At 49.7% G+C, this 15,452-nt stretch overlaps 1 protein-coding gene across 2 annotated transcripts in view; it reads left to right on the forward strand.

Moving 5' to 3' along the window:
- VWA2 (von Willebrand factor A domain containing 2) overlaps positions 1 to 15,452 on the forward strand; it is an 82,912-nt gene that overhangs the window by 61,712 nt on the left and 5,748 nt on the right. For both annotated transcript variants that reach the window (XM_088456024.1, XM_088456023.1), the window contains 4 exons: positions 2,183 to 2,238; positions 3,840 to 3,947; positions 4,453 to 5,031; positions 8,461 to 9,012. In XM_088456024.1, the coding sequence (XP_088312150.1) occupies positions 2,183 to 2,238; positions 3,840 to 3,947; positions 4,453 to 5,031; positions 8,461 to 9,012 (1,295 nt within the window). The remainder of the gene's footprint in view (positions 1 to 2,182; positions 2,239 to 3,839; positions 3,948 to 4,452; positions 5,032 to 8,460; positions 9,013 to 15,452) is intronic.

Genomic DNA, 15,452 nt, shown 5'->3' on the forward strand with positions numbered 1-15,452 from the left:
TGTCTACCTTTTTACTGTAGATCTTGTGATCCACGTCCGGTTGTTTTGCCTGGACAGGCAGAAACTTGTAGTTCCCTCGCAGCTGATTACCCAAACTTTGCCTGTCTGCACTATACAACACTTCCCTTGAAAGGCGGACCCCATGCAGCACACCCTGCACCCAGAATAACCCCACTGTGTGCCGAGCAGCCCCCCCTCCTTCCCATACCTGCTGCTGGCAGCCATCTTTTGGGGGATATATTTGAAAAGATGGTGCCGGTTAGCCAAAGACCCTGGCACTTGCTGCGCCTTTGTAATGTTCTTTGCATGTGTCATCTTTTAAAAAAATATCCCCTGCTGGCAGAAGGTGTTGGGGCCGGCTCGCTGCACGGAGGCTTTAATACGTCTCCAACTAATAGTACTTAAATCATTAGTCATAATGCTTTATTATATGAAGCTACTGTAACTGTCTCTTAGCGTTCATTCATTGATTCATTCTTATTTTGTATTTAGTTACATTTTATAAGGAAAACTTGCCGCTCAGGACAGTATTCTCACTTGTGTTTAAGACACTTCATTACATTATTATATTGTGTACAAATATGGTAATTTCACATTCACTTCTAGCACTCTCAAGCCGCATCCTCTATCAATTCTCTCTGGGAGCGTAATTATACGCACTTTATATGCCTGGTATGCCATTTGCTACTATTTCTGAGCAGGATGGCTCCCACGCCCCCATTGCTCCTTACCCCAGCAGGCAGGAGGTGGGAGCAGCGTGGCAGTGTGGCGCTTAGCTGTGATATCACAGCCAAGTGCCACCCAGCATGTGAACAGTGGTAAGAAGCTACCAGCCACTACTTCTATATGTCAGCAGCCGGATCCCAACTGCAACCAGGATTAAACCACCGGGAGTGGCGTTATCTCACTCATTCCGAGTTTTAGACGCACCCTAGTCACTGACTCTCTAGGCAACTGCATAGGGTCACCACTATTCTTGCCTCCACCACACTATCTGGTTATAAGCATAATATATAGGGTGTATCACTCGCTATTGGCCCCAATGTTCCAGTGGTTTCTAGTTTTTTTCACCAGATACTGAACGGTGAATTTTGCCGGTGGTTTCTGACCTCCAAACTGCTCATTAAGTTGTTTTTGGCACCTCCTTATCCACTCAGTTTTCCAGTATGTGTGGACAATAAATACACATTGTTCAGCTCTGTACCGGTTCATATCAGCACGTAACACACAGACACAATGACTGTCAGAAGCAGGAACACCTACAGAGTAGCAGTGGTGGGTCTACAGCGCAGTCCAAAATTCAAATAGGGGAATGACACCAACTGCCATCCTCACTGGTTATATCCTCACTGCCATCCTCACTGCCATCCTCACTGCCATCCTCACTGCCATCCTCACTGGTTATATCCTCACTGCCATCCTCACTGCCATCCTCACTGGTTATATCCTCACTGCCATCCTCACTGGTTATATCCTCACTGCCATCCTCACTGCCATCCTCACTGGTTATATCCTCACTGCCATCCTCACTGCCATCCTCACTGCCATCCTCACTGCCATCCTCACTGGTTATATCCTCACTGCCATCCTCACTGCCATCCTCACTGGTTATATCCTCACTGCCATCCTCACTGCCATCCTCACTGGTTATATCCTCACTGCCATCCTCACTGCCATCCTCACTGGTTATATCCTCACTGCCATCCTCACTGCCATCCTCACTGGTTATATCCTCACTGCCATCCTCACTGGTTATATCCTCACTGCCATCCTCACTGGTTATATCCTCACTGCCATCCTCACTGGTTATATCCTCACTGCCATCCTCACTGGTTATATCCTCACTGCCATCCTCACTGGTTATATCCTCACTGGTTATATCCTCACTGGTTACATCCTCACTGGTTATATCCTCACTGCCATCCTCACTGGTTATATCCTCACTGGTTATATCCTCACTGCCAAACGTTATAAGAAACACTTTGGGGCCAATAGGGGAGTGAAACACCCTGTATATATAAATATGTATTCTACATGCAACTTAGTTACATTTTACATGTGTAATTTTTTGACAAGTCTAATGTTCGCATACACATCAATCTCTAAGACGCGTTATATATAACGTGAGGATCTATATCTTCTATTTTATAAACAGTCCATGATTTCTCTATCTTTTTAACAGCTGGAAACGGTTCTTCACCAGACATGAAGCTCAGTGCCATCGAACAGTGTGCCCAGGTAATGCCTGCTGTGCCAGGTTTGATGCCAGCTAGTCTAATAATTTACAAACACTTCCCGGGTTTCTTGATTACCCCAAGTCCCACCCACCACCGCCCGAAAAGATTGGCTGAGTATCGCCCTCCGTGTTAGAGCTGTGAGGAAACGATCATGATAACTTCACGGTTGACATTTTGAAGGTGCAGATGTAGATTAAATTAATGTGAAGTTCAAAATGTTCTATAATGTGAAAGATATATATGTATTGTATGTATGTCTATGTTTTATTTTCAGGTAACTCCATTACCTGTAGTTCTGTAGAAATTATCAGATCATTGCTGCTAACATCAGAGGTGGTTTTGCAAATCATCAGTTTTGTTACTACGTTTGTGCTGTTGGTACTGAGACCCCCGATATCTGGGCCTGATTCAGAGCCGAACGCTCTGACCAGAGCGCTCGCTCTGAATCAGTGCCCTCCTCCATGAAAATGGAGGGGCCTCCTGGCACAGCATATGCGAGCATCCATGATGATGGTCGCGATGGTCTTGACCATCGCAACCATCGGGCTTGCGACAGAGACCCTGCGGTAGGGTCTCGCTGCCGCAAGCCCTGGAGTGAGTTTGGCTCTATCAGAGCCAAAATCACTCCCACTGACATCACTAGTGATGTCAGTGGGGCCGGCTTCAGACGGTAGGCGTTCCCATGGGAACGCCTCCGTCTGGCAGGCACGCCCACCAAAGGGGGCGTGCTGTCAATCAACATCGACAGCACGCCCCCTTTGGTGCGAGACCCGGAGCGATGGTGAGCCCGTCGCTCGCCGGGTCTCGCGCATGCGCACGACGGAGCTCCCTCCGTCGTGCGCATGCGCAGTGGGGGAACATCGACCCGCTTGCGAGCGTCCTGCGCTTGCGAGCGGGTCTGAATGACCCCCTCTATGAGACGGTTATTCTGCCAGCTGATGAGCGGAAGTTTTGATGTATATATTTTTCTGAATGTGTCTATTTAAGTAGCATCTTTTTTCTTTTAACTTTGTGTTTAAAAAAAAGTGTAAGACACCAAATAACGATAAACAATATAACGCACTCTACCACCCGCTTTCAGTTTCTCTACAATCCATAGTAGAGGGTTTGCAGGTCCTGTCGTCACTTAGAGCATAGCTAGAAACCTATTTATGTAGCTTCTGTGGCCTTTGTATAGCATTGTTCTTTTGGTTACTAGAGAATTTAATGACAGTTAAAGGGGCATTAACCGGAACATAACAAACCAAGGTACTCCCACGTCTGCGAGATGCCAAGTATGAGCTGCGTCATTGACACCATCACTCTTCTGCTCTTGATATTCGTGCGGTCTGTTCTATCCGAAGTCTCGCACATACCCTATTTTAACCGCCAGAAATCTGCATTTGATTTCCCTATTGTTCAGTTTGCCGGGCTTATCCTCACTCAGAGGAAACACATTCTTATAACTGTGTCAGTGCAATTGGCACCATACAGGGATCATGGAGGTGACTTATAAATTGAGCAAAGCGCGTTTCACAGGCGTGAGCTAATGCGTTTCTCTTATTAGGAACTGGTGTCATATGTTTAATGGTTATATTTCAAGGCCTTTATCTTCTTTCTCAGATCCCTGTGACTCCCAGCCATGTAAGAACGGAGGCACCTGCATCATTGAGGAGATGGACAAGTATCACTGTGTGTGTCCTGCGGGATTCGGAGGGGACTCAGAATGTGGTAAGTGGTCCGTTTCTCTGTGTCTCTCATGTCTGTGTTGCCATTTCCTGATCCATGAATATCTGATCTGAGGGAGTCTGGAACAAAGGTGACGGGGGGCAAGTTTAGTTTGTCTGCTCGGTAGGTAGCACTAAACGTGTGTATCAGCCATAGTTATCATCATCGGGCACCTTCATTCCCCCATCCGCTTTCAGTTTCTGTACAATCCATAAAGAGTTTGCAAGTCCTAATGTCACTTAGAATGAGAGTGGAATAGAAATCTAAAATACTCAGGACTTGTCGACCATAGAGCTTTCATTCTACTTACAGTAGTAATGGTAAAGAACTGTTGTATCATTGAGATGACAGTAGACCAGTCTATTGTGTCTTCATCATGTTAATATCAATTCTGTGCATTGTGGAAAATGTAAACAAATAGTTGTATCTCAAATAGTCCCAGACATAAGTATGCATTAAGCTTATGGTGTCCACCATTGTGAATAGGCCATTGTGTCTTTCTTTGCAGCTCCTAAATTAAGCCTTGAGTGTAACATTGACCTGCTGTTCCTGTTGGACAGTTCCTCTGCCTCATCCCTGGAAACCTTCATGCGGCACAAGTCCTTCCTCAAACGCTTCATACAGGCCGCCCTGTCGAACGAATCTCCGGTCAATGTTGGCGTGGCCCAGTACAGTAATGACGTTGACATGGTGGTGAAGATCAATGAGTATGAGAACATTGCCGAACTTCTGACGCTTGTAGACAGTATGCGGTTCATGAGCGGTGGAACCTACACGGGAAAAGCCCTGCGTTATGTTACCCGGCATGGCTTCAAGAGCACCCCGGTCTTTTCTGATATCCGTGATGACCTTCCTCGCGTCGTGGTTCTTCTCACTGGGGCCACGTCGCAAGACTCAGTGTCAGAAGCAGCGTTATATGCCAGGGACCAGGAAGTGTTCCTTATTGGTGTAGCCCTTGAGTCTTCCAAAGAGGAGATGGCCGATATTGTTGGGAACCCCCAGAACATGATAACTTACTCCAGCCCCCAACAGCTCTTCAACCAGCTGCCGCAGCTACAGAAGATGATCTGCAGCATTGATGCTCAAGGTACCAGCAATTCCCAGTTGTACTTTAAATAAATATTTTATGGGCCTGAATCTGAGTGGACACAGCGTCAATGTTGGTCGCAGTGAAGCGACGTATTTCTTCCGTCGCCTGCGTCCCGATTTTGTTTGTACAGAGTCGCAGTAGACATTTAGATGAATGGTAGCAGAAATGTAAGGGGTGTTCCTATGGGATCTGGTAAGAATTCTGACATATGTGATGCTGTCACTTAGAATGCCGGCGCTGGGATCCCGACTCCTGTCAGAATCCTGGCGCTGGCATCCTGACGGTAAGTAGTGGGCTTGGGGGGGAGGATTAGAGAGAGGCTTTAAGGGAGGTTTAGGTTTAAGGTGCAGGGAGGGAGGGTTAGGGTAGGGAGAAGGGGAGGGAGGGTTAGGGTAGGGAGAAGGGGAGGGAGGGTTTGGGTAGGGAGAGGGGGAGGGAGGGTTAGGGTAGAGAGAGGGGGAGGGAGGGTTAGGGTAGAGAGAAGGGGAGGGAGAGTGGGAGGGTTAGGGTAGGGAAAGGGGGAGGGAGGGTTAGGGTAGGGAGAAGGGGAGGGAGGGTTAGGGGAGAGAGGGGGAGTGAGGTTCAGGGTAGGGAGAGGGGGAGGGTCAGGGTCAGGGTAGAGAGAGGGGGAGGGAGGTCAGGGTAGAGAGAGGGGGTGGGAGGTTCAGGGTATGGAGAGGGGGAGGGAGGGTTAGGGTAGAGAGAGGTGGAGGGAGGGTTAGGGTAGAGAGAAGGGGAGGGAGGGTCAGGGTAGAGAGAGGGGGCGGGAGGTTCAGGGTATGGAGAGGGGGAGGGGGGTTAGGGTAGAGAGAGGGGGAGGGAGGGTTAGGGTAGAGAGAAGGGGAGGGAGGGGGAGGGAGAGTTAGGGTAGAGAGAGGGGGAGGGAGGTTCAGGGTAGAGAGAGGGGGAGGGAGGGTTATGGTAGAGAGGGGGAGGGAGGGTTAGGGTAGGGAGGGTTAGGGAAGGGAGAGGGGGAGGGTTAGGGTAGGGGGAGGGAGGGTTAGGGTAGAGAGAGGGGGAGGGAGGGTTAGGGCAGAGAGAGGGGGAGGGAGGGCTAGGGTAGAGAGAGGGGGAGGGGTAGGGAGAGGGTTAGGATACTGACCGACGGCTGTCGGTATCCTAACCCTGTCAGGATGCCGGCAACGGGATTCTGACCGCCGTGCGCCAGCGTCCCATACCCAACCCATTCCTGGGCGGTGACTGGGAGGTAACATGGGGGTGGCTAAAAAGAGGCACGGAGATGTTGCGTCCTATGGGAGTGTTGCAGACATGTCACTGACAGCAGTTGCGTACAGCAACGCACCACCACTCATGTAGGAGGCCATACTCAGGCGTGTTGCCGTAGCCAATGGTGCATCTTAGTCCTTGTACATTTGGACGTACGGCTGTACACCAGGGAGGCGCAGTGTGGTGGCATTAGCATAAAGTCGCAGATGCGACTGCGGCAAAGGCGCAAGAACGGCCGTTACTGCGTCCAGCTTAGAATCGGGCCATATGTGTTTTAATTTGCTTTATTTTTATATAGACAAAGCTGAGGGAGACGGTGGTTAGTGCATAGATAGACTAAACCTGTTTTACCTTTGTATTTGTGTAATGGAAATGTTATGTGTAATAGAGTAATAATCCTGTTGCAGGGCTTTTATTACAATATATGAAGGTGTTTTCTTTTCTTTGTATCCCAATCCAATCTGCCCCACTCCTCATAGCTGCCCTGCACTTAGCTCCATCTCCCAACCACACCTACCTGTATCTGCCCCACTCCTCATAGCTACCCTGCACTTAGCTCCATCTCCCAACCACACCTACCTGTATCTGCCCCACTCCTCATAGCTACCCTGCACTTAGCTCCATCTCCCAACCACACCTACCTGTATCTGCCCCACTCCTCATAGCTACCCTGCACTTAGCTTCATCTCCCAACCACACCTACATGTATCTGCCCCACTACTCATAGCTACCCTGCACTTCGCTCCATCTCCCAACCACACCTACCTGTATCTGCCCCACTCCTCATAGCTACCCTGCACTTAGCTCCATTTCCCAACCACAGCTACCAGTATCTGCCCCACTCCTCATAGCTACCCTGCACTTAGCTCCATTTCCCAACCACAGCTACCAGTATCTGCCCCACTCCTCATAGCTACCCTGCACTTAGCTCCATCTCCCAACCACACCTACCTGTATCTGCCCCACTCCTCATAGCTACCCTGCACTTAGCTTCATCTCCCAACCACTCCTACCTCTATCTGCCCCACTCCTCATAGCTACCCTGCACTTAGCTCCATCTCCCAACCACACCTACCTGTATCTGCCCCACTCCTCACAGCTACCCTGCACTTAGCTCCATCTCCCAACCACACCTACCTGTATCTGCCCCACTCCTCATAGCTACCCTGCACTTAGCTCCATCTCCCAACCACTCCTACCTCTATCTGCCCCACTCCTCATAGCTGCCCTGCACTTAGCTCCATCTCCCAACCACACCTACCTGTATCTGCCCCACTCCTCATAGCTACCCTGCACTTAGCTCCATCTCCCAACCACACCTACCTGTATCTGCCCCACTACTCATAGCTACCCTGCACTTAGCTCCATCTCCCAACCACACCTTCCTGTATCTGCCCCACTCATAGCTACCCTGCACTTAGCTCCATATCTCAGACCATGCCTTCCTGTATCTGCCCCACTCCTCATAACCACCCTGCACTTAGCTCCTTCTCCCAACCACACCTACCTGTATCTGCCCCACTCCTCATATACACCCTGAAGTTCATTCAGTTGCAGATGTTGATTAGCTCACTGATGACATAAATAAAAAGGTGCATTTTATCTTTCTGCTCTTCTTTCATTATTATCATCTACTTATGCTATTTTTCTTCATGTATATGGACAGATTTTCTGCCGTGTAGGGCTGTGCGCTGGTACCATGGCGTATTTATGTACACCCCAGGCAGGAATTATTGGTGGGTGATGGGGGAACCATCGTTTACACTACTTTGAACAACCTAGTGTGCAAAGGTAGAGTGTCACTCATCCTTAGCACTTTATAGTTATATGTGCTGGATGAGTCCCACTCATCCTTAGCACTGAAGGGGTGAAAGCAGTGCCCGGGGAGCAGGCAATAACGATTTGTGTGAAGACCGTCCTATTCTCCCCAGGCCAGATGTTCACAATCCTAGCATTTTAACCTTTGCAATATTTTGTGATCACTATAATAACACAGCTCTTACTGTTGTAGACCATGTTCTCACATTAGCGGCCTACTGGAACCACACACATGTTGCATCACTGAATGCGTTTCTCTGCGTGCTACTAAATCAATAAGCCACTAATTAATGAAGATTTAATTGTGTGTATGGTATGCTGGTCACTGTTCTCTAAACTCATAATGGTGTTATACTGTAACACTTTGCTCGTCTCTTCCAGGCTGCCAGGCCCAACCGTTGGACTTAGTCTTTGCCTTGGACGCCTCGTCTAGCGTTGGACAGGAGAACTTTATGCGGCTGCTGAACTTTATAACCATGATCTCTCTCCAGTTCGATATCAACCGCGACGTGACGCAGGTGGGCCTGGTTACATATAGTAACCAGCCGAAAACTGTGTTTGGACTGGATACGTACGAGACAGGTTCTAGCCTCCTCCATGCCATCAACAAGGCGGCCTATCATGGAGGTCCTCCCTCTACGGGAAGCGCTCTGCTGCATGTCCACAATGAGGTGATGACGATCCAAAAGGGTGCCAGGCCGGGAGTGAAAAAGGCTGTGATATTAGTCACCGATGGGCGAGGAGCAGAAGATGCAGCCGTCCCTGCTCAGAGGCTGCGGGATAATGGCATCTCCGTCTTCACGATCGGAATAGGGAAAATCCAGAGGAGCTCGTTGCTGCGTATTGCAGGGTCGGACACGTTCCTCACCCACATCCCTTCCTATGGTGCCCTCAGTCAGTACGAGGACCTCATTGTGCAGAACGTGTGTGAAGGTGAGCCGACCACCTCTCATCTATCCATTTAATCCTTGCCATATACATACATTTAGTATAGAATATAAGTATGGAATTTAAATAACTTACCTAAAACTAGGAATTACTTCTAATACTTTGAGCTCTGCGGAACTGACCATGTAAGCTGCTTGGCATGTCCAAGCCTACTAATAACAATCCCGAATCTATATTTATGGGAACTGATGAGAAATGTAGATATTTGGGGTACAGGGGTGACAGTGGATTTGACATGCACATCAGGTTTCCTGCTCCAAACCCACAGCAGGATCCAGACTCTGACGGATGATTACAGAGGGCAATAGCCTCCACCCTTGATATCAGGAGCAGAACTGTGGGAGACCATGGAGGCGCCTGCAGCCGGGCGCTAGCTCTCAATGGGCACCTCCTCCATTGTCCACAACATATTCACCCCACTTAGGGCTGTAACTATGTACCCGGAGTGTACCGTCATGGCTGCCCAATACATGGCACCTCTTCCCGGCACCTGAGAAGCCGCCATACACTAGTGAAGAGCTCTGTGTCAGACCGGGGGCGTATCTACCCATTGGCCAGGATGGCACTCGCCAGGGGCGTCAGCCAAGGGGGGGCGCCATCCGGGGTGCCACCCGTGGCCAAGGGGTAGAATGAAAATAGGGCTGCCAGGGCTGCAGTCCCGTGTATGCCCCTGTGGCTCGGCGGCTCCTTAGTGCAGCAGCAGCATCGATGAGACGCACATCACGTCACAACGTCAAGAGCGCCTTGTTAAAAAAAAAACTTTATTTATTCTATTGTACAAGGAAGCCGCTGGCAAGCAATGGCGGCTGCCCGGACCTTGACGTCTAGGAAGTTCCTAGATGTCAAGGTCCGGGCAGCCGCCATCGCTTTCCGACGGCTGCCTGGTACAGTCAGGGGCGTAGCTCCAGGCGCCATAAAGAATAGAGGGTGCGCCGGAGCCCGACTCTGCTACAACAGATACTGCATGGCCGTATACAGGTCACAGCTTTCTAATCAGACAGCCGCCTGAGCCACGTAAGCTTCCCCCCTCCGCGCTCCCAACCAGAGTCATGCGTGTGACGTCATACGCACGCGCATATGACTTCAGACGGGCGGAGGAGATTGGACTGGAGAGATGAGGTTCCCGGGACGCACCTACCCACCGTGGAGGGCGCTATCCATCAGGATCAAGTAATCCACAAGTTGGACACTGCTGCACTACTGGAGCAGGTAAGCTGCATTCAACGGGCAGCTGGGAATTTAGCAAGGGGGAAGGGGTACGGATGGAGGCAGAAGGGTGCACATATGACACTGAGAGGAATACGGGGTACAGACAGGCTGAAGAGGGTACAGTTAAAGGCACAGAAAGAATAGGGGGTACAGAAAGGCACAGAGAGGCAGAATGGAGCACAGATAGAGGCACAGAGACGAATATGGCGTATAGAGTTAGTGGGGGGTACATATAGAGACACAGAGAGGCAGACGGATGAAAAGAGAAGCACGGACAGACACAAGGAAGTACAGAGAATTATTCCGAAAATATGGGGGGGAGGGGGCGCCAGTCTATTACTTTGCCAGGGGCGCTCGGACCCCTAGATACACCCATGTGTCAGACCATCAGCTGCTGCCTTTGTCTATCTTTAGCCTGTCTGCATGCAAATTGCTACTTTACAGTGTCAGCAGCTGTGACATCACCAAATTATAACTTGCCCCCCGTGAGTCTGGGATGAACTTATACCACTTCTTCATATTGAGAGTATAGTTAAATGCACCACATTAGCTTATTGTATTTTGTCAGGTTCTATCATGTTGTTGATTTGGTCCAAACTGACCCAAGGCTGCAGATTTGTTCGGCCATCCCAGTTGTTCTGATATCTTTGTAACAGAGCAGGCGCAGGTGTGTGTGAGGGGAAGGGTTGCAGAGAATTGCATCATCATGACCAGTGTCGGACTGGTGCATGAAGGGCCCACCGGGGGAAAACAGTGATAGGGGCCCATATCAAGGGGTGTGGCCAGCCTCCAGAAGGGGTGTGGCAAGCCTCCACAGACTTGGCAAACCATTAGAGAGTGCATGGTCTGAGCCCCTTTAAATTATATATATATATATATACATATGTGTACATATATATATATATATATATATATATATATATATATTAAATACTGCTAGTGCATGCAATATAATGTACCAGATTAATAACAGGTATGCATTGTAGAAAGTACAGCATAGTCCTGTGCAGTATAATGTAACATATTTATGATTTATAATTAAGTGCACAATCTGGAACCTGATCCATAGAGGAGGGGTTGGGCCCTCAGGCAGTGGGGCCCACCGGGGGTTTCCCCTGTACCCCTGTGGGCCAGTCCAACCCTGATCGTGACCACCACACCTTTATGCTCGATTCTGCGATTTGCATGGGACTAAGGGCCTGATTCAGAGCCGGACGCTATTTGCGAACGGTCGTTCAGAAAAAGGGGCCGGCTATTTAAATTGAGCGTTCGCTCTTTGCGGTCTGTTGACGCCTCTATGTCTGAGCGAGCGAACGAAACATGCGCTTGCTATTTTGTAAAGACGCCCCCTGGCCGCTCGCATCCTACGTCATCTCCGCTATTTATTTGATTAATCGAGTACATCGAAAGGCGTCTGAACTGCTCGCAGTGCTTGTGGCTGCATTGATTGTGGCGGCCATGTTCAGAGACGGACATTCCGAGAAACCGTAGCATTGTGTCTAATGTCCCATGGTGCGAGGAATGTGTGACAGATGGTGCGACTTTTCACGTAAAGCGGCGTACTGGAGACGCAGCCAGTGGTCGTCTTTGTACGTATCCCGTTGGCTGCAGCATTAGCATCAATTCGCAGCTGCACTGTGTAAAAAGTCCCAGTCGTACATGTGTGGTACTGTCACCGCGTATATACATACTGTAGGCATCAGGGATGCAAATGGACCTTACTATGCGAAACTAAGATTACACCTCCATAGTGCGCTCCATGTTCCTAATTTAGACCCGCTCGCGAGCGGGTCGATGTTGCTCAAGTGCGCATGCGCACGACTGAGGCGGCTCCGACATGCGCATGCGCGAGACCCGAATAACGACGGCCAAGCTGTCGTTATGGGTCTCGCACCAAAGGGGGCGTGCTGTCGATGGTGATTGACAGCACGCCCCCTTTGGTGGGCGTGCCGGGGGCGTGGCTGCCCAGACGGAGGCGTTCCCATGGGAACGCCTACCGTCTGGGGCCGGCCCCACTGACATCACTAGTGATGTCAGTGGGAGTGCTTTTGGCAAGGGTCTCGTCGCAAGCCCGATGGTCATCATTTTGGCCGCTCGCTACAGCTATGCGAGTGGCCAGGAGGCCGCTCCAAAAAGGAGGAGGGACGGCCCTGATTCAGAGCGGCCTGAGTTCCCTGCTCGGTGATTTCGCCTGCAGCTCTGTGACGTGTAGGTAATAACCCCGTCCGGAAGTTTTATTTTGTTGAACTATTATTACCATCTTTTATTTATAAGTCAACACAAAAGTGTACACAGTGCTGTACAAAGGGCCTGATTCAGACCTGGACGCTCACGTTGAGCGATTTTTCGCAATCTGCGCATGCATATGATTCGCAATCCGCGTGCGCGAACCAGTCAGTGCGATGGGAAAGTGCTCGCCCGTAGCCCGCAGTCGGGCCGCTATTTTGAGTGACAGATAGAGCCGTTTGTGGGTGGTAACAGGGGAAGGTGCTTGTAAACGGTGGTGTGGATGTGCGAACGCAGGCGTGCCCGACCGTCAGAACGGCGTTTAATGGGTGTGCATAATTAGCAAAGTAGCGTCATTACACGCGTGACTGGGTTGTATTTTAGCCTGAACTGCTCGCAATGTTGTGGTGGGAAAAGGCTGCCACCAGCGCTGCGAGCAGCTCCGATGGCTCTCGATGTTCCCGATTAATCCTACAACTGCCGGAGATGACGTGTGTTGCGAGTGGCAAAGGGGCGTCTTTATACAGGTGCGAGCGCATAGTGCGGCCTCTCGCTATTACTTAGTGGGCGGCTTTACGCGACGCAGTGCGAGCACATGATTTAAATAGCCGGCCCCTTTTAGCCAGCAAGCGGCCGCAAATAGCGTGCGGGTCTGAATCAGGCCCAGAGTACACATGCAAAGCGTTACAGCTTAGACAGGGTATTAGATCTTAAATGGAGAACACACAGGAATGCCGTAATAAAAGTACAAAGGGCTCTATATATCAACATTATTTTTACTAAAATAAAGTGATAAAGGCGGTTTTGTGTTTTCACACCCTTTTCACATTATTTTAGTATCACCTATAGTTATTACAGGGCAATTGGAGTAGAATTCGTAAAATTCTACTCCAACCCCTAAGTATCACTTATTTTTAGTAATCAGATCGCATTTCCCATAACTGTAATGGGAAATGTGATCCGACCATAGTTACTAAAAATAAATGTGAAAAAAATATCGGGGAAAGCCCTGTGATAATAACGCCACCTGGAGGTGGAGTTATCCAGGGTCTCCCCCGGTTACCGGACTCCTGCTCTGCTCTAACGGGGAGAGCAGAGCCGGGAGTCGGTCCCAGTAATCAGCTATGTGGTCTAAACAGACCACAAGCTGATTACTGTAAAAAAAAAGAAAAAAAAAATAGTAAAAAAAAAAATTACTTACCTGACTCCAGGGACCGGTGATGACTCCCCTCCGGTCAGCTGGTCTCCCACAGTGCACTGCTGCCCGGTCATCAGGTGATTGGGCCCCAGTGCAGTATGGGAGATCACCTGACCGGAGGAATGGAGAACATCACCGGAGGCCTGCAGCATGCAGGTAAGTGTAAGTAAGGGAGAGGGTGGTCGCGGGGGGTCCGCGATCACGGGGGGCAGGGCTTAGCGCCGGAGGGGGGTAGCTGCGGCGAACGGTCGGCGCATGTGCGGGCACTTAAACACGGTATTTTTTGCGAAAATACCGTGATAAGGCTCCAAAGGGGATTAGCAGGGACAGAGCTTTATCGCAAGCTCTGTCCCTGCAAGGGATTTGTAGTAAATCCCTGTGATATTGCCTGAATTCGCAATGCGAATTCACTCGATAATATCACACTACAATCTGCATTACCAATGCGGATTGTAGTAAATAGAACCCACAATGTTAATATTACACCAGTCAGGGAAACACAAATAACTGGGAACTATGGCGCTGAGCTATGACATCATAGTTCAGCGCAGCTTTCCCAGCATATGGCTAACATGGAGAAACAGTAGTCTATAGGGTAAAGAATCGAGTCTGGGAGAGTTTGATTTTTTTTTTCAACTCGATTAGCTACGCCGAAAGTGGGGTGATTTGTGGCTCCTGAGACTCTCAAATTTACCAAGAAGTGAGTTAGCTGAGAGTGAGATGTCCGATGGTGAAGCAGAACGAGATTTCTCCCATACAGGAACTGTCAGTAGCCGGAGCCAATCAGCGGCCGCTCTACAGTTAGCGGCCGCTGATTGGCTGGCGGGACGTGCAAACCCTGTGCAGTCCCGTCAGCTGGCATTCGCGAGCTATCTGTATGTGTGGCAACACACAAATTCAAATAGTGGGTCCGTCTGGTCGGGTAAGTAGTTTTTTTGTTTTGCCAAGTCCCGGGGATGCTGCGGAGACCAGTGCCAGGATGAAGGGGAGTATAGATTATTTTTTGCAGAGCCAGTCATTATGGATTCTACATGAGACAAGTGGACAGACCGGCTGGCATAGGTAAGTAGGTGTGAGTGGGTAGGAGTATGCAATAATGTTATACTTGTCACGGTATGTGCGTTTTGTCTTTCTTTAACTATTTATTTTACAGTGGGGGTACGGGTGCCGCCTGTCTGCTGGCACTTGTAGTTCCACAAGTGCCAAAGGGCAGGCATGCTGGCACCTGTAGTCCCACTGTAAAATATAATAGTTTACTGATATTTCCCACTTTATTATCCCCATACCCAATGCTCCAGGGGTGCGGGGAAGAGCCCCAGGCTTCAGTCCAAGCCTGGGGTTAAGGGAGAGGGGGTCCCCACCTCCCCTGAGATCCCCGGCTTGGCCTGACCGGCTTGGGCTAATAATGCTTTGGCCCCGGAGTCCCGGTGAAAGGGTCTCTGGGCTGTGGCATTGCAGCCCGGCCATTTTGGGTCCGGTGCTGGTTTTAAATATAGAGGGTACCCTAGGCAATTTTTTCCCCCTATATTTATAACCAGGACTGGCCCTGAAGCCTGGTGTTGGTTTCTAAATTACAGTGGAACCCTACACATTTTGTACCTCGTAATTTTAGAAACCAGGACTGAACCAGAAACCAGGACTGGCTGGCAAGTCCGGGGCTGGTTAGACTTTTTTTTTTTGGGAGGGGGCCCTTAACTTTTAATCTTTTTTTCACAATTTACAGGAAGAAACATAACATGGATCACAGTGATCTGTGTATGTTTCTACCAAACTCTCAGATCACAGGCAGCTG

This window comes from Taudactylus pleione, unplaced genomic scaffold, assembly GCF_031769625.1.
Source record: "Taudactylus pleione unplaced genomic scaffold, aTauple2 ptg000685l, whole genome shotgun sequence".
NCBI lineage: Eukaryota > Metazoa > Chordata > Amphibia > Anura > Myobatrachidae > Taudactylus > Taudactylus pleione.